At 43.4% G+C, this 26,426-nt stretch overlaps 1 protein-coding gene across 1 annotated transcript; it reads right to left on the bottom strand.

Moving 5' to 3' along the window:
- Positions 1–2,133: 2,133 nt before the first annotated feature.
- On the bottom strand, positions 2,134–21,951 carry atp5fa1 (ATP synthase F1 subunit alpha). The gene is made up of 12 exons (XM_072497488.1): positions 21,775–21,951; positions 18,558–18,636; positions 16,619–16,788; positions 14,776–14,949; positions 14,055–14,221; positions 13,455–13,603; positions 13,067–13,218; positions 11,903–12,127; positions 11,168–11,275; positions 10,385–10,529; positions 8,737–8,887; positions 2,134–2,362 (listed from the first exon to the last, which is right to left on the bottom strand). The coding sequence occupies exons 1-12, from the start codon at positions 21,832–21,834 to the stop codon at positions 2,281–2,283; spliced, it is 1,662 nt and encodes a 553-aa protein (XP_072353589.1). The 5' UTR covers positions 21,835–21,951; the 3' UTR covers positions 2,134–2,280.
- Between the last annotated feature and the right edge of the window lie 4,475 nt (positions 21,952–26,426).

The following is a 26,426-nucleotide window of genomic DNA, read 5'->3' as shown; positions in this document are numbered from 1 at the left end:
AGTGTTCCCTTTGCAATGAACAATAATTCTATTTGTTTTCCTAATTACGTGGGCAGCACGGTGGCGTAGTGGTTAGCACTGCTGCCTCATGGCACTAAGGACCCAGGTTCAATCCCGGCTCCACGTCACTGTCCATGTGGTGTTTGCACACTCTCCCTGCGTGGGTCTCACCCCCACAACCCAAAAGGATGTGCAGGGTAGGTGGATTGGCCACGCTAAATTGCCCCTTATTGGAAAAAAATTGGAATACCTACATCTAGAAGGTAATTATTTGCCGATTCCAAATTTTAATTTCCATTCCCAGCTGATTTATTCTCATTAATATCAATCTCAATAAAGCACAACTTTCCATTCTCAACTAATCTAAATTCTAATGAAAAACAGCACTGCTCACTCTCCATTGCTGCAATGCTACAAGTTCAAGCACATTTTCAGCAGTGCTGTAGCAAAGAATGGGCAACATTGGATTTTTAAAAGTTCATTTACACGATGTGGACATCACTGACTTGGCATTTGCCCATCCCTCATTGCCCTTGAGAAGGTGGTGATGAGCTGTCTTCTTGAACAGCTGCAGACCCTGAAGTGCAGATACACCGTGAGTTCCAGGATTTGACCCTGCGATGTTACACTCAGCCACATGCTACCTTAATATGAAGGGCAGTCACTCTCACCTTACCACAAGTTCAGCTCTTTGTCCATGTTTGAACCAAGGCTGTAATCAGGTCAGGAGCTGAGTGAACCTGACACAACTCAAACCGAGCACCCGTGAGCAGGTTATTATTGATGACCCCTTCCATCACTTTACTGATACTCGAGAGTAGACTGATGGAGTGGTAATTGGCTGGTTTTCATATGTCCTGTTTCTTGTGTATAGGACACACCTAGTCAATTTTCCACATTGCCAGGTAGATACCAGTTTTGTAGCTGCATTGGAACAACTTGCTAGGGGTGCTGCAGGTTCTGGAGCATACATCTTCAGTATTATTGCCAGAATAGTGTCAGGACCCATAGCCTTTACAGTATCCAGTGCCTTCAGCCATTTCTCGATATCATGTGGAGTGAATCGAATTGGCTGAAGACGTCACTGATGCTGGGGACCTCCGGAGGAGGCAGAGACAGATCATCCATTCAGCACTTATGGTTGAATGTTGTTGTGAACACCAGCCTCATCTTTTGCACTGATTTATTGGGCTCCTCTGTCATGAAGGATTGTTGATAGCATTAGGAAAAGGGATATTGACGTGCATCAAACCCACGTTATCAGTATTTCATGGCATTTGATGTCAGAGAAGGTGCTTTATTCACATCTAACCAGATTTCTGGGTCTCGGAGCATTTAAATATCACTGCTTGCAAGCAAGCCTCTGCTGAATGTACATGGATTTAGGCCAGCACAATAGCACAGTGGTTAGCACTGCTGCCTCACAGCTCCAGGGACCTAGGTTCAATACTGGCCTTGGGTGATGGTGTGGAGTTTGCACTTTCGCCCTGTGTCTGAGTGATTTCGTCCAGGTGCTCCGGTTTCCTCCCAGTCCAAAGATGTGGAGGTCAGGTGGATTGGCCATGATAAATTGCCCATGTCCAAAAGGTAGGTGGGATAAGGTGGAGGCGCTGGCTTAGGGTGCTCTTTCCACGGGCTGATGCACTCGATGGGCTGAATGGCCACCTGCTGCACTGTAGGGATTCTATTCCATGATAGTTAACAGTTTCTCAAAGTGTCCCTTCTGAAACCCCAACCTCAATACATCCTCCTTCGGCTGAGCACCAATTTTTGTCCGATAGAAAAATATCCTAGTTTAGAAAAATACTCTACGTTAGAATGACATATAGAATGTATCTCTGGATATAGCGTGCTTAGATTTCCAGCTTGTTTTTCCTCATGATTTCATATTTGGTACAGGCAATTGAATTTGCCAAGTGTGAAATGCACGGGGATTAAATAGCAGTGTTCAAATGGGGATTAACATTAGTGTCATGTTGCTAACACCATATCCAATAAACTCACATGAGAAAGAAAATGGTCAAGTAGAAAGAAGGAACTACTATTGTTTCTATCAATATTGTCTTAATCAGCACAGCACTAACTTTCTTCACTGTAAATTAACATGCAGGAGGAAAAGCCAAACGCAAGACATCAAGTGGAACATTTTATTCTCGGAAGCAAAAACCTTCTGTACATTTTAAACAAAAGCATAAACTGTTTTCCAACAGTTTATGTGATGAGGAACCAGAGCACTCAGCCAAACATTCACAAGACAGGTTGGTAGACACAGGAGTAGGCTTACACCTCAAAGGTGGACAAGAAGTCCACAACAATCTTCTTCAGCTTGGCTTCCATTTCAGTATTTATTTGGCCCTCAGTCCTGCAACAAAGAGATCAAATTTTTTTAAAGTTCAGAAATAGAAAGGTTCAAACAAATGCGAGACAGTCAAAGATGAGCTTAAACTATGCATAAATGCATATAGAATGGTAAAAAAGGTTGCCGAGTTGTCGGCACAGGTTGCCATGTGACAAAAACAGACTGGTCTTAAAAAGTGGTTGATGGTTACAGGTATTCCAGGTCGAGGACACAAAAAGATGGAAGGATTGATTAAAATTATAGCACTTATACCAGATGATGTAACGGAGCAGCCAAAGAAAACTATTTGCTTACGGCCAAAGAACAGGAGGTATTACACTACCAGCTGCACACTACAGACCCAAAAGTAGAAATTCCCAGCCAATTTCCAGAAAAAAAATCAAGAACTATACAAGAGACTTTAATAACTGTATAAGGATCAAAGTGGCTTTCTTCAGGGTGTCCCCAGTTCGACAACGAAGGAAATAATAGATCTAGTTTTGGGAAATGATGTGAACCAAATTGAGTATGTTTCAATTAGTGAGCATTTGGGGACGTTTAAGGTTTAGAATAGGGATGGAACAAGGAACAAAAAATATTCAACTGAAGGAGAACTAATTTCAGTTGAAAAGGTTTCTTTTGATTGGAATCAGTGATTGATTGGTAAGTTTTACATAGGATGTGATTAAGGTAGAGTTGTCCCATTCCTCCATAGAGGAAAAAGGAGGGTATTCATAGAGATCTCTGGTTGACTAATATAGAGATTAAAATGAAAAACAGAAAATGGGAGACTTATGGCAAACCTAAGGATAGTACGGAGGTACACCAAGTAATCAGGAAAGTTACAATGTTATCATTCATTGCGAGGGGAATAGAACACAAAAGTAGAGGGGTTGTGCTTCAGTATGCTGCCTCTTATGCGAGAATCTAGAACTAGGGGTTATTGTTTAAAAGTAAAGGGTCACCCATTTAAAACTCAAGAGGGTTGAGGGGTCTTTGGAACTCTCTTCCTGAAAAGGTGGTGGAAGCAGTCTTTGAATATTTTTATAGCTTGGTGAGCGGCACATTAGCACAGTGGTTAGCACAGTTGCTTCACAGCTCCAGGCTCCCAGGTTCGATTCCCGGCTTGGGTCACTGTCGGTGCGGAGCCTGCACGTTCTCCCAATGACTGCGTGGGTTTCCTCCGGGTGCTCTGTTTTCTTCTCACAAGTCCCGAAAGATGTGCTGTTAGGTGAATTGGACATTCTGAATTCTCCCTCTGTGTACCCGAACAGGTGCTGGAATGAGGCAACTAGGAACTTTTCACAGTAACTTCATTGCAGTGTTAATGTAAGCCTACTTGTGACAAGATTATTAGATTCTAGATAAACGGCGGGGGGGGGCAAGGTTATTGGGAGTAGGCAAGATGTAGATTTGAGGTTACTATCAGAGCAGCCATGACCGTATTAAATAGTTCAATGGGCTGAATGGCCTATTCCTGCTCCTTATTTCTTTGTTTGTAAGGCTCACAATAGAAAACCAAACTGAAAACAGGAAATATAAAGGTGATCTCAACAGAAGGACAAAGTAGTAGGAATGTAGATCAGACATCATTAGACGTTCTGAATTCTCTGTGCACCCGAACAGGCACAGGAATGTGGCGACGAGCAGCTTTTCACAGTAACTTCATTGCAGTGTTAATGGAAGCCTACTTGTGACAATACAATTATTATTATTAAGATGCCCAAACACAATCTATAAACTTGTAAATATTAAAAAGGTAGTCAAAGTAGGAGGCTTATTGGGAACCCAAAAAAGGAGATTGACTTGTATCAAAATGTATTTTCTTGTACCAGCAGTGGTCATAACTGAGGTACTTGCACCCTTCATGAGAGACGAGGCTGCTGCATACGTAGCAGTCAAAAGGGCAGCTGATTTAATTTGATTTTTATGGTCACGTGTTAGTATACAGTGAAGTATTGTTTCTTGCATGCTGTACAAACAATGCATACCGTACATAGGGAAGGATGGAGAGACTGCAGAATATAATGTTAGTTATAGCAAGATGTAGAGAAAAGATCAACTTAATAAGAGGTAGGTCCATTCAAAAGTCTGATGGCAGTAGGGAAGCAGCTGTTCTCGAGTCGGTTGGTACGTGACCTCAAGCTAACAATATTGGATAGAATTAAAATAGCTGAGATACAGAAATTTCTAGATGGGTTGGAGTACCCGAGGTTAGGGGAGGGGGACAGGGCTACATTAGAAGGAGCGATAGTGGAGCAGGAGATAAAGGATGCGATTCGGAGGATGCAGTCGGGGAAAATGGCGGGGCCAGCAGGGCTTCCGGTGGAATATTATAAAAAATTCAAGGATAAGCTGGCACCCCTGATGGTGGGGAGGTTTGAAGAGGCGATAGGGAAGGGGGGGGTTGCCACAAACTTTGGGCAGGCATCGATATCCCTGTTGCTAAAAAAAGATAAGGATCCGACAGAGTGTGGGTCGTATAGGCCCATATCGCTTCTGAATGTGGACGCAAAAATATTGGCAAAGGTACTGGCGGGTAGGCTGGAGGAGTGTCTCCCAAAGGTGATGGGTGAAGATCAGACGGGGTTCGTGAGAGGGAGGCAGCTCTTTTCAAACGTTGGACGGGTATTGAACGTCATTATGGCACCGGCAAAGGGGAAGGAAATAGAGGTGGTTGTGGCACTGGACGCTGAGAAGGCGTTTGACCGGGTAGAAGGGGGGTACTTGATGGCAGTTCTGGAGCGGTTTGGGATTGGACCAAGATTTGTGAACTGGGTAAAGCTACTATATAAGGAGCCGAGAGAGAGTGTCCGCACAAACACCATCAGCTCGAGATACTTTTCTCTCCACCGTGGGACTAGGCAGGGTTGTCCTAGGTCTCCCCTGCTGTTTGCACTCGCGATTGAGCCATTGGCCATCGCATTAAGAAGTTCGGGGGTATGGAAAGGAATAGTGCCGGGGGGGGGGGGGGGGGAATAGAGCATAGGGTGTCCTTATATGCCGATGATTTGCTGTTATACGTGTCGGAACTGAGTGTCAATAGGGGGAATATTGGAGCTGCTGCGAGTATTGGGTCTCTCGGGGTACAAACTAAATCTAGACAAGAGTGAGTATTTTGTGGTGTCTCGGGTGGGGGCAGGGGCGCACTTTAGGTACCTGGTGGTGCACGTTGTCCGGGAGTGGGGACGGGCTCCGCAGGTACAACATTTCTGGTTTGGTGGGGAGAGTGAAAGCTGATCTGGCAAGGTGGGATGGTCTCCCTCTGTCACTGGCTGGTCGGTCGGGTATAGGCGGTTAAAATGAACGCGTTGCTGCGATTTCAGTTTATTTTTCAATGCCTGCCGACTTTCCTGCTAAAGGTTTTTGTCAGAGAGATTGAGGGAAGGATTACTTTGTTCATATGGGGAGAGAAGGTGGCCAGAGTTAGATAAGTGCTGCTACAGAGGGGAAGGCAGGCAGGGGGTTTGGGTCTTCCGAACCTGATGTATTACTACTGGGCAGCAAATGTGGAGAAGGTGCAGAGCTGGGTCAGAGGGGTTGATTCCCAGTGGGTCAGAATGGAGGAGAGTTTGTGCAGGGGGTCGGGATTAAAAGCACTAGCAACAGCGCCGCTCCCGATAGAACCGGGGAAGTACTAGGAGTCCAGTAATAATACCTTAATTGAGAATTTGGAGGCAGTTTCGCCAACACTTCGGGTTGGAGACAGGGTCATGGGAAATGCTGATTCGGGGAACCACAGATCTGAGCCGGGGGGGGGGGGGGGAATTTTCGGAAACGGGAGGAGAAGGGGATTAAGACACCAAAAGATTTGTTTCTTCAGGGTTGGTTTGCAGGGCTGAAGGAGCTGGAAGCGAAGTATGGGCTTGAGCAGGGGGAAATGTTTAGATACATGCAGATTCGAGATTTTGCCAGAAAGGAGATACAGAGCTTCCCGGTGGAGCCGGCCTCCACATTGCTGGAGGAGGTGCTGACAACAGGGGGACTGGAGAAGGGGGTAGTGTCAGCGGTGTATGGAGCTATTTTGGAAGAGTAGAAGGCGCCACTGGAAGGGATCAAAGCAAAGTGGTAGGAAGAGTTGGGAGAGGATATGGAGGAGGGGTTCTGGTGTGAGGTGCTCCGGAGAGTGAATGCCTCCACCTAGTGTGCGAGGTTGGGGCTGATACAGCTGAAGGTGGTACACAGAACACACCTCACGAGGGCAAGGATGAGCCAATTCTTTGAAGGAATAGAAGGGGTGTGTGAACGTTGCCCCCGCTAATCACGTTCATATGCTTTGGTCCTGCCCAAAGCTAGAGGATTACTGGAAGGAGGTTTTTAGGGTAATTTCTAAAGTGGTGCACGTGAAACTGGACCCGGGCCACCGGGTGGCCATATTCGGGGTGTAGGACCAGCCAGGGTTGGAAACAGGTGCGGAGGCAGATGTTGTAGCCTTCGCCTCGTTGATCGGATCCTGATGGGATGGAGAGCAACCTCTCCACCCTGTGCCCTGGCGTGGCAGGGGGACTTGTTGGAATTCTTGACTCTTGAGGCGGTCAAGTTTGAACTGAGGGGAAGGATGGAGGGTTCTACAATTCATGGGTATTATTCATCATGCACTTTCAAGAACTGGATAACGGTGACTATAGGTGATTCCGGATTCCTTTTTGTCATTTGTTTATGTGAACATGCGGGCTAATGTTTGGGGTTTGGTGGGACGATGGGATCATTGTTATTGATATGAGGATTGACATATTTGTTACTGATTATTGTTTGTTGTTGGTGGGTGTAAATTTGGGAGAAAATGTGGAAAAGGAGAATAAAAAATATTTTTTAAAAAAGAATTAAAATAGATTAAGTTGGGGAACCTTACTTTTGAGGACTGACAACCTTTTAAGTCGCCACGTCCAGAAGGAACAGATCCAAGGTTACGGAGGGAAACAAGGGTGTAAAAGTCCAGAAGCTCTGGACACAGCTTTCCAACACTCCTTCAGTATGGGGCTGGTGTCAGAGGAATGAAGGGCTGAAAATTATACAGTGAAAAGGGGATAATCCTGTCAAATACAGGCCAATGAGCCTGACACTGGTGGTTGGGAAAGTTTGACACAGCTCCAATTGGCACTTGGATAAGTATTGGATAAAAGTCAGCAGATTTGTTAAGTGATGAACTTGACTGAATTCTTTGAAGTTCTTTAAAAAGGAATACATGGAAAGATAGGCTGTTAAAAAGGCATACAAATACTTAGCTTTATAAAAGAGAGACTTGGGATTATAAAAGCAAGGGAGTTATGCTTGCCCTTTAAAGACACTTTCAGCTGGAGTACCAAGTCCCATTCTGGGCACCACATTAAGCTTGGAGAGGCGAAGAGATTTACCAGAATGATAGCAGGGATGAGGGATTTCAGTCATAAGACCATAAGACATAGGAGCAGAATTAGGCCACCCCGCCCATCGAGTCTGCTCCACCATTCAATCATGGCTGATATTTTCTCATGTAGGAGATTAAGAGAATATCTTGTGCAGGAACCTTTCATGTGTCACCTTATTGAATGTGCTAACCACTGCACCGCCGAAAAACTGATGTTCTGAATCAAGAGAGTTTCTTGCTTTTGCACAGACCTCATCTTTTATTAACAGAGCTACCACACTTCCTTTTCCTTTCTGCCTTTCCAAAATATCGAACACTGTTGAAACTCGGATCATAACCGCTGCTCCATTTTCAGAGGGCAGCTTAGTAATGATTTTGCTATTGCCATTTACAGCTCCTCCTTTTGCCTATTTGTTCATTACCAACCTCTTTTGCCTCATCCCTTTTGTAATTTGATCTCTGCTGCTTTCTGCCCCAGATGTTCTTTCTCTTTGATCTTGCTCTGCTTCTGGACTTGCTTAAGTCTCATTACATTCAATCTTTCCCCCACTAGAAAGGTCATCAACCTGAAATGTTAACTCTGCTTCTCTCTCCAGATGCTGCCCGAGCTGTTGAATATTTTCCTTTTCTATCACAGACAAGTGGGCTGAACTGACAACTCCTGTTCTGTTAACCTCTATGATAGAGCAAGGCAGCACTATCATACATTTTACTGGCCAGTTTCAGATTTTATTGGCGAGTTTCAGAATACCAATGACGATAAACTGGCAAGAAAGCCACTTAGCTTCTTGGCTCAAGATTACATAATAGACAACACAAGAGACAAGGAAATGGTGTATGTTCTAAAAGGGTCAATGTGCAACATAAACTGAAGTTATCAGACCTTTGAAAAAAGGCCCTATAACTATACTTTTTGAATAATATTTAACACATCCAGGGTGAATTTTTGGCTTGAAAGTAATTTTCAGCTATGTTCCAAAATGACAGAAAATAAGATGGCAAACTGAAATTTTCTGAGTGACGAGACAAACATTCAGATTGACCTCCTTACCTAATTGATTCCAACACATCCTGATGCTGACTCTTCACGTGGGCCAGGAAAGCAGGTTCAAACTTTGTGATCTTGCTAGGCTCCATTTTATCCAAGTGACCTCTGACACCAGCGTAAATAACTGCCACTTGCTCCTCAATAGCCATGGGAACTGGAAGGCAACACAAAGGCGTTAATTCACAACAGGCATATAAGGCTGAAGTATTTGCAACCATCTTCAGCCGGAAGTGCCAGGCAAGTGATCCATCCTGGCCTGAGGTCCTCACTATTACAGATGCCCATTTCCCCTGTAGCGCTGAAAATTTGTACTTCAGAATTAGCCACGCTGTTCTTGTATATCAATAATACTGGTATCTACCGGACAACGTGGAAAAATGTCCAGGTATGTCCTGCCCACAAAAATCAGGAGGAATCCATTTTGGCCAATTACTGGCCCAATATCAGCAAAGGGGGTGATGTCCTAGACACAACCATCTTCAGCTGCTTTATTAACAGCCTTCCCCCCATAAGAGCTGATGTTCGCTGATGATTGCACAATGTTCAAAACCATTTGCGACTCCTCAGTTAAAGCTAAAGCAGCAAGACATAAGCATTCAAACTTGCGCTGATAGATGGCAAAAAACATTTGTGCCACACAGTGCCAGGCATCATCTCCAACAAGAAGTCAAACCAAGGGCATTGTTGGAATCCCCCATATCAACATCTTCACTGACTAGAAACTTAACTGGACCAGCCGCAAATAATATGGCTACAAGAGATCGGAGGCTGAATATTCTGTCGTAAGTGCCTCACCTCCTGACTCCCAAAGCTTGTCTACCACTATACATCAAGGCATACGTCAGAAGTGTGATGGAATACTCTTCATCTGACCAGATGAATGCAGCTCCAATACTTCACACCAAACAGGTTTCGATGGTTTTAGATGTTCAGTCTCCTATCTGCCATCCTTAGCATCTCCTTTCCACAACAATTGCAGAGGCAGATGGAAAATACTGATCCAGTACCTCAGTCATACCTTTGCCTGGACAACATTTTGTCCATAATAGGTCCCACAAATCTTTTAACTATCCTCTTGGTCTGGGTTTCAGATTTTTCTGTACACTTGCCAGACCTTTAGCTGAAAACGCTTCTCAAGTTTTAGAAAGTAATTCTTTAGTGTTATACTAAGGTACATCCTGATAGGTGTAGTGTGAGCTGAGTAAGGCCTACACGTTTTATAACAATCAGTCAGAGTTTATGTGCAAACATGCTTAGGACTTGCAGATAATCATTTGTTTGTTGCATTTGCAGGCCTATTCATGGTGCACCCTACCAGTCTTACTTATGATAGAAGAAGAAATAAAAGAGAAATCAGGCCATTTCTTTACATTATAATAGTGAGAGTATGCTGTTGGGACGCTCAGTAGTCATGGCTCTAAATAAATGAAATGAAATGACAATCGCTTATTGTCACAAGTAGGCTTCAATGAAGTTACTGTGAAAAGCCCCTAGTCGCCACATTCCGGCGCCTGTTCAGGGAGGCTGTTACGGGAATTGAACCGTGCTGCTGGCCTGCCTTGGTCTGCTTTCAAAGCCAACGATTTAGCCCAGTGAGCTAAACCAGCCCCTTCGTAAAAGCACGTCTTTTACAACATGGGACCACACTCACCATACTGTCCTTGTTTGAGCAGCTCTGTCAAACGAACACCACGATTCAACAATTGTTGTGTGGCAGCATCCAAGTCAGAGCCAAACTGGGCAAAAGCTGCCACCTCACGGAACTGAGCCAGCTCCAGCTTCATGGTACCAGCCACCTATAAATCGTAAAAACCAAGAATCAATAGTTACTCATTACTCAACATTTCTTCAAACTGCTCAAGAGTGAAGAAATAATAAATCCAAGCATACTCATGTGCACTCTTGCAGACACAGGTTGAACAAACATCCTTTTTCTAGCCTCACCCAATGTAACCATTTATGAATGCTGGCAGGTTAGTTGACTAGCAAGTCTGAATGGGGTAGGGTGAAAGAGAAGCAGGATTTCAAGTAGGGGCAGAGCTATCCTTGCCAACCGCCCAACTCCCACTTCCAGCAGTTGTGGACTGCTTAATTTTTGTATCCAATTAAATTGATATCAATTGCAGTGTGCAAAGTAGACTAAGCATGCAATCTGGGACCTTCACGGCTGTATCACTTAGCTATTCATTAAACAAATAAAACCCTGTCCGATGTAATGTCTTAGGCTCCCTAATTTGACTTCTAGGATATAATTCAATCTTCCTGTTTCAATAACATTTAGCAACAAGCATGCCTATGCTTTGGAGTTTGAAAAATTGATAAATTAGTTCACTAAAGCAGAGTGGGATTCAAATAATTAAAGTCCTGGTAGCAGCGTTGGACTATTGGGTCAGACAAGAATTTAAAAACCTGATAAAAGCTTTTCATTGAATACCTGTTTCATGGCTTTGGTCTGGGCAGCAGATCCTACACGTGACACAGACAAACCCACATTGATAGCTGGGCGGATACCTTTGTAGAACAGTTCAGTTTCCAAGAAGATCTAAGAAAAAAAGGAATCACATGAAAGCCAATACAACATTAAACAGGAAATTTAATGCACGACCAGGCAGTACTGCTTACAAGGTTACGCATCAGATCAAATGCACTATCACCATTAGTTTTGCAGCATGGATATGCAATAAAATGTTGCATATCGTTTTATTCTCCAATGAAGCTCAAATCATTGGTCATGTCCTTTATACCATTTACGGTTGGCTTGCGTCTCCCAACAATCTATTGGCTCCCAAAGTCAAGTGTAAACCTAGTGTTGCTTACTGTAACTGGCCAGTGTTAAATTGTAAACAAACCTAGTGTTGCTTACTGTAACTGGCCAGTGTTAAATTGTAAACAAACCCAGTGCTGCTTACTGTAACTGGCCAGTGTTAAATTGTAAACAAATCCAGTGTTGCTTACTGTAACTGGCCAGTGTTAAATTGCAAACAAACCCAGTGCTGCTTACTGTAACTGACCAGTGTTAAATTGTAAACAAAGATAAAGTATTGTTGAAAAGTGATCAATTAGTGTTCTAAAATGTATCCATGTTCCTCTTTCCATAAATAATTCAAAGACGACCTGCTTAAATTATCTGCAAAAGCAGCAGAGAATAATTTGTGCTTTTACAACTTACTTGACCATCAGTAATGGAGATGACATTGGTTGGAATGTAAGCAGACACATCACCAGCCTGGGTCTCAATGACAGGAAGAGCAGTGAGGGAGCCACCACCAAAGTTATCATTCATTTTGGCTGCTCTCTCCAGGAGACGCGAGTGCAGGTAGAACACATCACCAGGGTAGGCCTCTCTACCTGGGGGACGACGCAGCAGCAGGGACATCTGGCGGTAGGCAACAGCCTGAAAGAGATTTAAGCAAGTTCAAGACAATGACTATTACAATTCTCATTACACAGTAGTAAAGTGGAACAGGATGTTGGAGTCGATTGTATTATGGATATTTAACTATTTTAAAGGTGTATGGGTAAAATTTGTTCCCAAATGTCCTTTTCAAAAATCAGAATCTCAATGAAAAAGTGAGAATTTGAATTTTGTTCAAAATCTAGCAGTTTTTAAAAATCCATTCGCAGTATGGATCCCAAAGTTGAACCTAGAGGCTGGAACCAATTAAAAGACTAATAGCGGAATCTCAAGAAAAATGTTCCCATTGAGATCCCAAGTTTGGTTCTTGATAAGTGCTGAATTAACTACTCAAGGGGCAGCATGACCAACTCCTGCTATTTCCTATGTTTAGTCAAAATACAGTAATGGCAAATGATTTGGTGCCACTAGACAAGGCAGTCAGGCAGGGGAGAAATAAAATCAGCCAGTGTTATCGTCAGCCTTGTCTTTGAGACAAACTCTTCTGGTAATTTCATAATCCACCAAAATGAAAAATCTTTTGGAAAAGATGAAAAAATACAGTTCCTACTTCAAGTAAACAGTTCCAAGTTTCAGCAAGCAAATAACCAAAACTTCCAGATAGGCAAAAATAAGATGCATTCCAAAAACAAGGATTTAAATCCAGCCTATTCAAACTAAGCTCTGACTCAAGACCCACGATGTGGAAGAGTTTCAGCACTTGCAATTCTTTCCACACTAGTGGCTCCTTGCTAAGGATACTATACTAAAAGTCAGTTCTTTCTGGCAGAAAATTACCAGCAAGCAATCTGCTCTGTCATGACCAGAGAACTATCTTTTGGTAAAACAGGAAACAAATGTCTGACCAGAAATCTCAGGTTTAGAAAAAAGTCAAGGAATCTAAAGCAAACCCACTCCGGAGAACAAGACAGCACTGACCTGTTTAGACAAGTCATCATAGATGATTAGTGCATGTTTGCCATTATCCCGGAAATATTCTCCCATAGAGCAGCCAGAATATGGGGCCAGGTACTGCAGTGGGGCAGCATCAGAGGCTGTGGCTGAGACCACAATGGTGTATTTCATGGCATCTAGAAGTCAGAAACACAAATAAAATTAGGCTCATGACAACTCAGAATAAGGATATACATCAGTGTAGAAGCCATTACTTATGCTAATTGTAACTCAATTTGTGATCAATGACACCCTCTTTTTTGAACCCCATTTTCTATAGGACCTTGGATGATTTTGTCACCCAACCCAGGCCTCGTGCAAAGTGTAGAATTCATGCCACATCAAAGATTAACTGCTCAACATGAACTCTCACCTGCATCTGTCAATCTCTTAACTAGCTGAGCCACAGTGGACCTCTTCTGACCAATGGCAACATAGATACAGTACAGCTTTTTCTTCTCATCAGTGCCCTCATTGAATCGCTTTTGATTGATGATGGTATCAATGGCAATACCAGTTTTGCTGAAACAAACAGAAGGAATAATAATAATCACTTATTGTCACAAGTAGGCTTCAATGACGTTATTGTGAAAAGCCCCTAGTTGCCACATTCCAGCACCTGTATCACACACATTACACAGAGCACTTCAGAGTCAGAACAGGTTTATTAGGATGCCCAAGCCATACAAATCTAAAACATCTCAAGTCCATTAACTGCACCACGATAGTTATAACTAATTTCAGATAGGGTAACAGTAGCACAAAGGTGATCTCCGTGTCTCTAGATTAGAAGGGTAAAGAGTAGGGTGGAGGGGAAGCAACACTTGTCAATACAATATTGAAAAATTCATGTTTCAAAAGAGTATCGAGGGGAAATAAGACTGCTAATCAGACCACTAGTCTCACTTTATTTGTTTATAATTACATCACAGAAGCTAGCTTTACTAAAACTGTTTCAATGCAAGGCTCTTACCCAGTCTGTCGGTCACCAATGATAAGCTCTCGCTGGCCACGGCCAATGGGCACTAGACTATCTACAGCTTTAATGCCAGTCTGCATGGGCTCTCGCACCGAGATCCTAGGAATAATACCAGGGGCTTTCAGCCCCACACGTCTACGGATCTTGGCTCCAAGTGGACCCTGTGAGAGAAAGGTAAAATGCTGAGCTTTCTGACGGAGCATTCAAATTTCTACAAGCAAAAGGATCCAAAAAAGGAGAAACGGCAATGTGACTTGATCACTCCAATAACATGGGCAGGTTAAGTTTTGCCAGATGAACTTGGGAGCTGTTTTCAGTTCAGAGTGAGAATTTTACAAATCTAGATCACAACTCCAGAAAAGAGAAACAATTAAAGGGAAGATAAATCAGCATGTGAAATAAAGCAGAAGGCTATGCAGATAGGATTAGATAAAGATTGGCAAAAGGACGCTCATAATACATAAATTCCTGTATAGAGCAAAGGGGCAAATGGCCTAGTTCTGTACTGTAAAAACGCAATGGGCTCCCGCAAAATACGTATCAAAGCAAAAATATATATTTTTACCCAAAATTAAAACAAAGTGCAGTTCACTGCATAAAGAGTTAAAGCATATATTTTACTGTGATCATTTTAACAAGATAGTCAGACTAATACTATCAGGAGTCATCCTGATAAATACAAAACCAAGGTAATTTTTCAAAGAGCAATCCTTACCTTTCCATCAATGACATTACCCAGAGCATCTACAACACGTCCAAGCAGCTCCTCTCCTACAGGAACATCCACAATGGCGCCAGTTCTCTTCACAACGTCTCCTTCCTTAATTAGCTTGTCATTACCAAATACGACAACACCAACATTGTCAGGTTCCAAGTTCAGAGACATTCCCTGAAAGACACAAACTAAGTTAGAGAACAATAAGAATCCTGCTGCCTTCTGACTAAAATGAGCAGGCTGGAGTACAGACAGAAATGACTGGTTTGTACATAGGTCTTAATACAGCTTCGAGCCAATTACCAGGATACACACGGGAATAGCTAGAAATGATCCTGGTGCAGATTTTTCTTTTGCTTGCAGAAATGGGTGTATCTTTGCATACCATGCCACTTCACAGCTCTCTCAAAGGGAAAAATGTCTCTTCTGAAAATATGGACTTCTCTTGGGATACTGTACCTTACTGGCTGCTCTCCACTATCTAGCCCAAGTGGTCATTCCTTAACCTAGATAGCAAGCATTGGCAGACAGTTCAGCGAAAAGGGCCTTATACTGGAGCCTAATTTTGTCCTCATCGAACATCTACACAAGTACATGTGATAGGAGGAGCTACTGCATAACGGCTAGGGACAGGAACACTGGCTAAATTATCTAAGCATGGTACAGAAATCAATTATACTACTGCTACCGCAATCCCGCCCGAGACCAGTTATTTCAGCATCTTCTGGGAATCAAACCCAGGCCTTATGACAAAATAAGTTTCTATGAAAAGGGAGCAGGGACTATATAATCAGAGGGCAGAATTATCAAATTGATATTCTCAATTACACTGAACTCATTAGCTTCAGCTTGGGCTGACAAGTGGCAAGTAACATTCACACCACACAAGTGCCAGGCAATGACAATCTCCAACAAGAGAGATCTCACCATTGTCCCTTGGCATTCAATGGCATTGACATTGCTAAATGCCCCACTATTAACATCCTGGGGGTTACCATTAACCAGGAATTGGATTAGACAAGCCATATAGATGCTGTGACTGACAGAGCAGGTCAAAGACTAGGAATCCTGCAGCGAGTAATTCATCTTCTGATTCCCCAAAGCCTGTCCACTGCCTATTAGGCACAAGCCAGGAGTGTAATGAAATACTCTCCACTTGCCTAGACGAGTGCAACTCCAACAACACAAGAAGCTCAACACCATCTCCATTCCATAAACATTTAATCCCTCCTCCACCTACGAACAGTGGCAGCCATGTGTACCATCTACAAGATGCACTGCAGGAAATCACCAAGGTTCCTTAGGCAGCATCTTCCAAACCCACACCTATCATCTAAAAGGACAAGAGCTGCAGATACCAGGGAACACCACCACCTGGAAGTTTCCCTCTAAGCCACTCGCCATGGAAACATATCACCATTCCTTCATGGTTGCTGGGTTAAATACCTGGACCTTCCTCCCCAACAGCACTGTGGGTGTATCAAACCTCAGGACTGCAGCGGTTCAAGAAGGCAGCATGCCAACACATTTTGAAGTGCAACTAGGGATGGGCAATAAATGCTGGCCTAGCCAGCGAGGTCCACAACCCGTAAATTAATTTTTAAAAAAAGTTTAAGTGTGGTCCAGGAGGTGCAATTTCCACATGAACAAAAAAAAAAACGAATAAGCTATCCTTCTAATTGTTGGCGGCCAACATATTTTGAAAGAAAACCCTAATGATTATTGGTGATGCTTGGCTGTACTTGTATGAATTTAAGATTCTGCATGTGTAAATGCAAGTTAGAGTTTCCTTTTGGTTCATCTTTCCATGAATCCACCAAAAGCATTTTAGAGCTTAAGTTACCTTCAGGCCAGAGGAGAATTCCACCATTTCTTCGGCCTGTACATTCCTGAGACCATATACACGGGCGATACCATCACCGATTGATAGCACACGACCAGTCTCCTCCAGGTCAGCAGAAGTGTCAGCTCCCAAGATACGTTCTTCCAGAATGGAGGAAACCTCTGCAGTACCTAATGGAAAACATCAGAGCTGTGAAACTATAGTGATTCTGGAGCTTTTTCGGGCACCGCTGACCGCGTACCCCCACGACAGGTTTCCTGGCGACGAGGGGTGTATTCAACGGAAAGCCCCATAGACTACGCTGGGACAAGATACCGCTGCCAGCCAATGGCGGGCCGCCTCCCTCCACCATAAGACACGCAGTGGGTTGCTCAGCAAATCCCAACCATCAAGTTTCCTGACTGACAAATCACATCCAATGCAAGTGAAACAATTAAAAATTAAGCATCACTATGGGTTTCCACAATCTTATATCAATATCACTAGAACACTATTGACAAGGGATATGAAAATTTAATATGATGGCACAGAATGGAATATTAAGGTTGGGCAAATGTTGGCCTTGTCAATGATGCTCACATCCCATGAAAGAATAAAAGAATAGACTAATTGAGAGTTTCAAGGTGATGATATGCCCACTAGCCTCCTAAAACTGAGCTAATCATAGAAATTTACCACACAAGGAGACCATTTGGCCCATTATGTCTGCGACAGTTAACAAATAACCATCCAGCCTAATCCCACTTTCCCACACTTGGTGATTACAGCACATCCAAGTACTTTTTAAATGTTTGAGGGTTTCTGTCTGTCTCTCTCACCCAGAGTTCCGGATCATAGAATTTACAGTGCAGAAGGAGGCCATTCGGCCCATCGAGTCTGCACCGGCTCTTGGAAAGAGCACCCTACCAAAGCCCAAACCACCCTATCCCCATAACCCAGTAACCCCATCCAACACTAAGGACAATCTTTGGACACGAAGGGCAATTTAGCATGGCCAATCCACCTAACACGCACATCTTTGGACTGTGGGAGGAAACCGGAGCGCCCGGAGGAAACCCACGCACACACGGGGAGAACGTGCAGACTCCACACAGACAGTGACCCAGACGCAAATCGAACTTGGGATCCTGGAGCTGTGAAGCAATTGCGCTAACCACTATGCTACCGTGCTTCAACCACTGGATGAAAAGATTTCTCCCTAAATCCCCGCAGCCCAAATTTATGCTCTTGGTTAAAGATCCCTAAATCAAAGGGCTTACCTATACAACCCATCTAGACTCTTATCAGTTTTTCAATTAGGTCTTCAAGTCCCTTCTGTCCCAAATAAAACAATCCTAGCCTATCCACTCTTTCCTCATAACTAAAATTCTCCAGTCCAAGCAACATGCAGATCTCTTCTGTACCCTCTCTAGTGCAACCACAGCTTTCCCATAGTACAGCGACCAGAACTACACACAGTACTTCAGCTGTGACCTAACTCATGTTTTAAACAATTCTAGCAGAATGTCCATGCTCTTATATTCTTTATTCAACTATTAAAGGCAGGTATCGCATGTGCCTTCTTGGTCACCTTATTTACCTGCCCAGCTATCTTACAGAGAACTTTGGGCATACATTCTAAGATCCCCCTGTTCCTCTATACTTCTCAGTATGAAACCATTAATGATCACTTGGCCTGCCACAGACCAAGGGAATTACAGGTCTATCAGTTGTACCAGATATCAGAACAGGAAACACATTCCCATCATACCCACACAAGTAACTTTCACTTAATTATATGGCTGAAGCCAGTCAAGGAATGTAAACACAAAGACAAAATTCAAGTAAAAGAAAATGGTTCATTGTCCACACTATGATTGATTTATTTCATCTTCCCTGATAAACAGTGGATTATGAATGTCTACAAATATTGGTCAAGATATTTTTTTTATAGGCTGACCTGTTTTTTGAAGCCATGTCCTTGAAGTGTGAAGATGTTTGGTGCTTACAAAGACTGCAGGAAGGGCATTTCGTGCCACCTACAAAATAATAAATCAGAAATAAATAAATTTTCCCCAGAAAAACTCAGACGACCTTTATTCAACTATTAAAGGCAGGCATCGCATGTGCCTTCTTGGTCACCTTATTTACCTGCCCAGCTATCTTACAGAGAACTTTGGGCATACATTCGAAGATCCCCCTGTTCCTCTATACTTGGCTGGTTTAGCACACTGGGCTAAATCGCTGGCTTTGAAAGCAGACCAAGGCAGGCCAGCAGCACGGTTCAATTCCCGTACCAGCCTCCCGGAACAGGCGCCGGAATGCGGCGACTAGGGGCTTTTCACAGTAACTTCATTTGAAGCCTACTTGTGACAGTAAGCGGTTTTCATTTCATTTCACCTCTGCTGAATTACTTTTGGTAAACTTAAGAGACATTCAGCTTTGGTGTTTGGGCAGGACAGGGCCAGTAGACAAGTTTTACAGTGGATGATCGGGTTCAAAAACAAAGATTAGCATATATCTCTCAATTTAAGAATTTAGACCTTTTGGTCTCTGCAAATGCAAGGCAGCAAAATGACCTAGCTATCTGCGAAAGCATAGGTGAAGCTTCTCCTCAAATAATCCATAAAACAAAATGATAATATTTAATCAACCCAGTCAAATGTTCAGGTTAAAAAAAGACGATTATATAGCACCCATCACGATCATAGGATGAACAAAACACTTTACAGCTAATGAATACTTCTTACAGCCACTGTTGTAATCTAAGAAATGCAGCAGCCACACCACAGCAATTTCCCACCAACAGCAATGTGATAAGGATCAGGTGATATATTTTTGTTATGTTGAGTGAGGGATAAATGTTGGTCAGGAAAACTGGGATAACTTCCCTCGTCTTCAGAGGAATTTTTTAGTGGAACGTGGGCATCAAGGCAGGCCATTTGTTGCCCATCCCCAATTGTCCTTGAATGTCTGGCTGGCCAATTTTGGAGGGCAGTTAAAAGTCAACCGCATTGCTGTGGGATAAAAGCATAAAATGTTGGAAAAACTGAGCAGCACAGTAGCAGTGGTTAGCACTGTACCTTCATAGCGCCAGAGACCCAGATTTGATTCCCAGCTTGGGTAACTGTCTGCACGTTCTCCCCTTGTCTGCATGGGTTTCCTCCGGGTGCTCTGGCTTCCTCCCACAGACCAAAGATATGCGGGTTAGGTGGATTGGTCATGCTAAATTGCCCGTAGTGTCCAAACTTTAGGTGGGATTGCTGGGTTAAAGGGATAGGTTGGGGGTGTGGGCTTAGGTAGGGTGCGCTTTCAGGGGCCAGTGTAGACTCAATGGGCCGAATATAGGCTAGCTTAGCTTTTCTTTCTTTCCAGATGGACTTTAAATTCCTCTAGCTGCCCTGAGGAATTTGAACCCAGCCACACTAAATCAGTCAGTGTCCACCTTAGTTGGCAGACAGGACTTTTGGTTTAATGTCCCGATGGTGGGGGGAAACCAGAATTAGGGATCATGGTTTCAGGAAAAGGGATAAACTTTTTAGGACTTGGGCGAGGAGAAATTTCTTCACCCAGAGAGTGGTGAATCTGTGGAATTTACTACCACAGAAAGTAGTTGAGGCAAAAACAGTGTAATTTCAAGAAGGAATTAGATATAGCTCTTGGGGCTAAAGGGATATAATAATTTCAAGAAGGAATTAGATATAGCACTTGGGGCTAAAGGCATCAAGGGATATAATAATAGGAAGTAATAATCTTTTATTACTGTCACAAGTAGGCTTACAGTAACACTGCAATGAAGTTACTGTGAAAATCCCCTAGTCGCCACATTTCAGCACCTGTTTGGGTACACGGAGGGAGAATTCAGAATGTTCAATTCACCTAACAAGCATGTCTTTCGGGACTTGTGGGAGGAAACTGGAGCACAGAGGTAACCCATGCAGACACGGGGAGAATGTGCAGACTCCGCACAGACAGACAAGCCGGGAATCGAATCCAGGTCCCTGGTGCTGTGAAGCAACAGTGCTAATCACTATGCCAACGTGCCACCCATGGGTATATGGGGGAAAACAGGTTGGGGTATGGTTCTTGATGATCGGCCATGATCATAATAAATGGCAGAGCAGGCTGAAAGGGCCACATGGCCTCCTCCTGCTTCTATTTTCTATATAACATTTCATCCAAGAGGCCCCCTTCCAAATGTTCAACACCACTGTCTTGGTACTGCACTGAATGGTCAGCCAACCCACAGTCTTCTGACTCAAGAATGGTTCCAACTGAGCAACGAATGGGATAAATTTAAAAAGACATTTTCTCACTAATCCCAATTTCAGAATTAGCAGGGGTGAGAAGCAAACAAACACCTGTCTCAACCTTCACTTGCCCACTTAAACACATTTACAGAGGTGACCCACTGCTAGACAAGGCCTAAGGTGATATACACTTTATTTAAAAACTGTAAATGACTAACCAAATATCACTGTACAATTGTTAATTTAACACAAGGCTACAAAACCCTAACATTATTGTTGCTAACTACAGCATTTGCAGACTATATTCTGAATACTTCTGTTTAACTGAACATACAAAGCAAGTCACTGATTTAATTCAATGTCACTCAATATAAACAGCCAATACAACACCAACCGAGAAATTAAGCTAAACATTCTGCTAACCCAACTGTCAAACATTACATTTGGTTCAGTTAAATACAAAAGAAAAACCTTTCCAATGCTCTTCACGGATTTTAGCCAACCACAAAAACGGAACTCGTGAATGCAAAATAAGACACGCTATAAAAACTAATAAAATCTGTAATGATACGTTTGATGATCAATGTATTGCAATTCATCTGAAGACGTGGTCGTGAAGTAAAGGAGACATGAAAGGACCTGACCTTCAGCAGGACCGCTGGCAGTGCACCTCTCTCAGACACACATGGGCTGTTAGAAATTTCCACCTATGACAAATACAGCCATGTCCTCTCGCACCAAGTGCCCCAACCATGTTAAATAACAATCATTAAATAGATTCCCCAAATAAACGTGTCCAGTTTCTGCTCAAAGTCACTCTGGGCCCCACCAAATTGGCTTCCCAAAATGGCGGAGGAGGCGGCTCCGGACAGTCTGATTCGCGCTTCCAGAGCCTCCCAAAGAGATTGAGCTTTCGGCATCGCTTACATGGGCTCGCTGCCTGGGGAGAGACCGGGCGAAGGCGGTTACGAGGCGAGCAGACAGCATGGTGGCGGTGGGTTGCGTGCTCTGCGGCTTCCTGCTCGGGATACGCGGCTGCCTCCACCCAGCAGTTCTGCAAATGGCGGCAGCTCAGCTGCTGAGGAGGAAGGTCAGCGGCAGCAGGGCGAGGCTCCACCCCCTCCCCCAACAACCTCACCCGGAAGCAGACATCACAATTCAAATGAGGTCAGCTTCGACGTCCATTTTAGGTTGAGAGAGAGCAGGGTGAGACCGAGGAGCAGTTTAAACTTAAATAAGAGCTAGTCTGAAGGGATGAAAGCAGACCTAGCGAAAGCGAAATGGTTTAGGCTAAGGGATCGATCAATAGAGATGCAGTGGGCGGACAGTTTAGGGGGTATTTCAGAATAGATACATTCCACCAATACCGAAACATTCCACCATCTAACTAAAGAAAGTGAAAGATTGCATCAAAGTTAAAGAAAAAGCATGCCATTGCGCAAGGATGAGTGGCAGGCCAGAATTTTGCACAGAATGTAAACAGCAAGGAAAGACGGAAAATGAGAGAAAGCTCGCCAGAAATATAAAGACAGTAAAGAGATTCCATCGATATTTAGAAAGAAAATGATAAAACAAAGTGAGCATTGGTCCTATAGAAAGTGAGTCTGAGAGTTAATAATGAAAAATAAGTAGATGGCAGCATTGGACCAGGACGCACAGTAGTGGCCTCAGATATTGGACAACCCTGTTAAATAAGGGATAGTTGGTCACCCTGCTAGTTGTGCACCTCCTGTGGAAGCTCCCTCATTGGAGACGAGCGAAACCTTACCAAAAAGTGACCAAATTGCAGCCAAAGGCACCGGCACTTTGTTTAAACGATACAAATAAAAAAAGCTGTCAATCAAGTGACTTCACATTGATGTGACTAAGCAATTTGCCCACTGTGTGAACTAAACAGAACACATCAGCAGCAAAGTGTCCCAACTGTACAAGTGACTATATACAGTGTTCAGGATTACAGATCACAACATCCCAAATAAACAGTCAGATCAAGCAGATTACTTTCTGTTGAATGGAAGGTTGTGACTAGTGGTGTTCCACAGGGATCGGTGCTGGGGCCTCTTGTTTGCAGTATACATAAAACGATTTGGAGGAAAATGTAGCTGGTCTGATTTGGAAGTTTGCGGATGACACCAAGGTTGGAGTGACAGTATTGAAGATTGTCAGGATACAGCAGGACATAGATCGGTTGGAGAAATGGCAAATGGAGTTTAATCCGGACAAATGTGAGATAATGCATTTTGGTAGGTTTAACATAGAGAGGAAATATACAGTAAATGGCAAAACTCTTTGGAATATAGAAAATCAGAGAGCTAGGTGTACAGGTCCATAGATCTTTGAAAGTGGCAACACAAGTGGACAAGGTAGTCAAGAAAGCATATGGAATACTTGTCTTCATTGGACGGGGCATCGAGTATAAAAACATGCTACAGTTGTATTTGGTAAGGCCGCACTTGGAATATTGCGCACAATTCTGGTCGCCACACTATCAGGAGGAGATTTACCAGGATGTTGCCTGGTCTGGCGGGTTATTATGCGGAGAGGCTGAATAGACTTGGATTGTTTTCATTAGAAAAAGGTGGGCAGCACGGTAGCATAGTGATTAGCACAATTGCTTCACAGCTCCAGGGTCCCAGGTTCGATTTCCGGCTTGGGTCACTGTCTGTGCAGAGTCTGCACATCCTCCCCGTGTGTGCGTGGGTTTCCTCCGGTTGCTCCGGTTTCCTCCCACAGTCCAAAGATGTGCACGTTACGTGGACTGGCCATGCTAAATTGCCCTTAGTGTTGGGTGGGGTAACTGGGTTATGGGGATAGGGTGGAGGTGTGCGGTTGGGAAGGGTGCTCTTTCCAAGAGCCGGTGCAGACTCGATGGGCCGAATGGCCTCCTGCACTGTAAATTCTATGAATTAGAACGACGGAGGATGAGGGGTGACTGGATAGAGGTCTACAAGATGATGAGAGGCATAGATAGAGTTGACGGGTGGGGACTCTTTCCCACTAGGGGGTCAGTCACTAGGGGGCATAGGTTTAAGGTCCATGGGACAAAGTTTAGAGGAGAATGTGTGAGACAGGTTTTTTACACAGTGTGGTGAGTGCCTGGAACGCACTGCCAGGGGAGGTTGTAGAAGCAGATACATTAATGGCGTTCAAAAGGCATCTCAATAAATACATAGATAGGATGGGTATAGAGGGATACGGCACTAGGAAGTGCTCAGGGATTTGGCCAAGGGTGTTATGACCGGTGCAGGCTTGGAGGGCCGAAGGACCTGTTCCTGTGCTGAATTGTTCTTTGTTATTTAAAACAACACTTGTTTTGACCAAGTGAGAAGGGGTGAACTGCTTCCCTCTATTCCACCTCCTCAATTGGGACGGTAGCACTGTTGCTTCACAGCACCAGGGTCCCGGCTTGGATCACTGTCTGTGCAGAGTCTACACGTTCTCCCCATGTTTGCCTGGGTATCCACCAGGTGCTCCAATTTCCTCCCACAAGTCCCGAAAGACATGCTGTTAGGTGAATTGGACATTCTGAATTCTCCCTTTGTGTGCCTGAACAGGCGCCAGAAGGTGGCGACCCTGGGATTTTCACAGTAACTTCAATGCAATGTTAATGTAAGCCTACCTGTGGCAATGAAGTTATTATTAAATTGGTCACAACAAAGGTTTGTTTCTTTTTCAAATGGATATGCCTTTCCCAAATAAGAATATACAGTATTTAACTATTTAAGTTGTGAGCAATAAGGAGCAAATCAAGATTTTCTTGAGCTAATGAGAAAATGTATTAATCACTAAACCAGAGGGAAAAAATAATAAAAACGCAACATCACACACACAGGATCAGAAATAAGGAAGTTAGAATCCAATTCTAAAAAGGTTCAAATAATATACGATTAAGTGTCCTTCAATTGTCCTGGAAGCGTAGATTTTTTTAAATGTTGTGACCGATTTGGATTAGCTGGTTTCATGGCTGCAGTCAGATGTAGAAGATGTTGCAATTATTACGAGTTCTCCATTTGCTGGTAGATTTTGAGTAAAGTTTTCTTCTAAACCAGGTAATGCACTTGTACCAAAAGAGAGAGAGAGAACTTTTAATCTGTCTTCTGCTGAACTTCTTGCAGTCTGCAGTGCTGCAGCCTGGCCTGTTATAATTTACTCATTGTAAGGGCAGCACAGTGAAGCAGTGGGTTAGCCCTGCAGCCTCATGGCGCCGAGGTCCCAGGTTCGGTCCCGGCTCTGGGTCACTGTCCGTGTGAAGTTTGCACATTCTCCCACTGTTTGCGTGGGTTTTGCCCCCACAACCTAAAAGATGTGCAGGGTAGGTGGATTGGTCACGCTAAATTGCCCCTTAATTGGAAAAAATGAATTGGATACACTAAATTTATTTTTTAAAAATAATTTACTGATTGTATTTCGAACATACATATGAACAAGGCGCGAGTAGGCCATTCAGCCCTTAGAGTCTGCTCCACCATTCATGGCAGTTCGGATAGTGACCTCGGATCTGCATCCTTCCTGCCCCCGATAACCTATCACTCGTTACCAAGAATCTATCCACCTCTGACTCAAAAATATTCAAAGAGAATATTTTGCATCCTCAAAGAGAGTAATTCCGAAGGGGTTTTGGGTGGGATCGTCTGTGGCAACCATTATTTCAATATCCAGCACTTTGCATTTGAATGTCTCTTCCTTCAAACTCCCCTGAGGGTGATTTGTTTGTTTTACACCTTCACCTTGGAAGGTGGCCTTACATTTTAAGTAGTTTGTTCATTTCAAATTGCAACATTTTCAGTTAGTTAATGTCATGTTCTGTAGACTGGGCTATATGAATGATGCACTACAGAAGATCTAGTTTAAATAATTTATTATAAAACAACTACATGGTAAAGATAACTGGAATAAATAAATAACAAACTACTAACACTAACTAACTATTATAGAGCTACTGCAAAATACGTTTATCCTCTCCCGGGCACAGAGCCGCATGGTACACTTAAACTGCCACCTGCTGTAGGTTGTGTACAATATTATGTACAGAATTGCTTTATGCATATCAACACAGTAAAAGTTTGAAAATCATATTTTCAAAATGAAAGTGGCATAGCCCCGTAACATATTGCATGTAACATTACTCACCGATTCCAATATTACAGAAATATAAGTCATAAAATCCAACACAGGCAACAACCCATTTTGCAATATGGCATAGAGCGCAAAAGCACGGGTTGGAAAAGTTACACAAAACACTGTTCAGGTGACAGTTGGAGCACAATGCTCAATTTTAGGCATCACATCAATGGGGCATTAAATCCATCTACAGCATATATTCAATAGGAGGGTTTCCTAGATGAGAAACTATAGATCTGGGGGATTTCAGATCCTGACACTACATCCACTGGAGCAGAGAAGGTATAGACAAGATTTAGTAGAGTGTTCCAAAATTATGAGGGTTGTCATAGGGTGAGGAGGGACAAACTATTTTACCTGGTTGGAGAGTCATTGGTAAGGACAGTTCACCAGTATGCTATTCAAGGACCCACTGTTACCATGTGAGCTCAGATGGTGAGTGTTGATACCAACAAGGA

The sequence above is a fragment of the Scyliorhinus torazame genome, chromosome 3 (genome assembly GCF_047496885.1).
Source record: "Scyliorhinus torazame isolate Kashiwa2021f chromosome 3, sScyTor2.1, whole genome shotgun sequence".
Lineage (NCBI taxonomy): Eukaryota > Metazoa > Chordata > Chondrichthyes > Carcharhiniformes > Scyliorhinidae > Scyliorhinus > Scyliorhinus torazame.
Note: the sequence above shows the minus strand (reverse complement) of the source record. Positions and strands in the feature narration are given on the sequence as shown.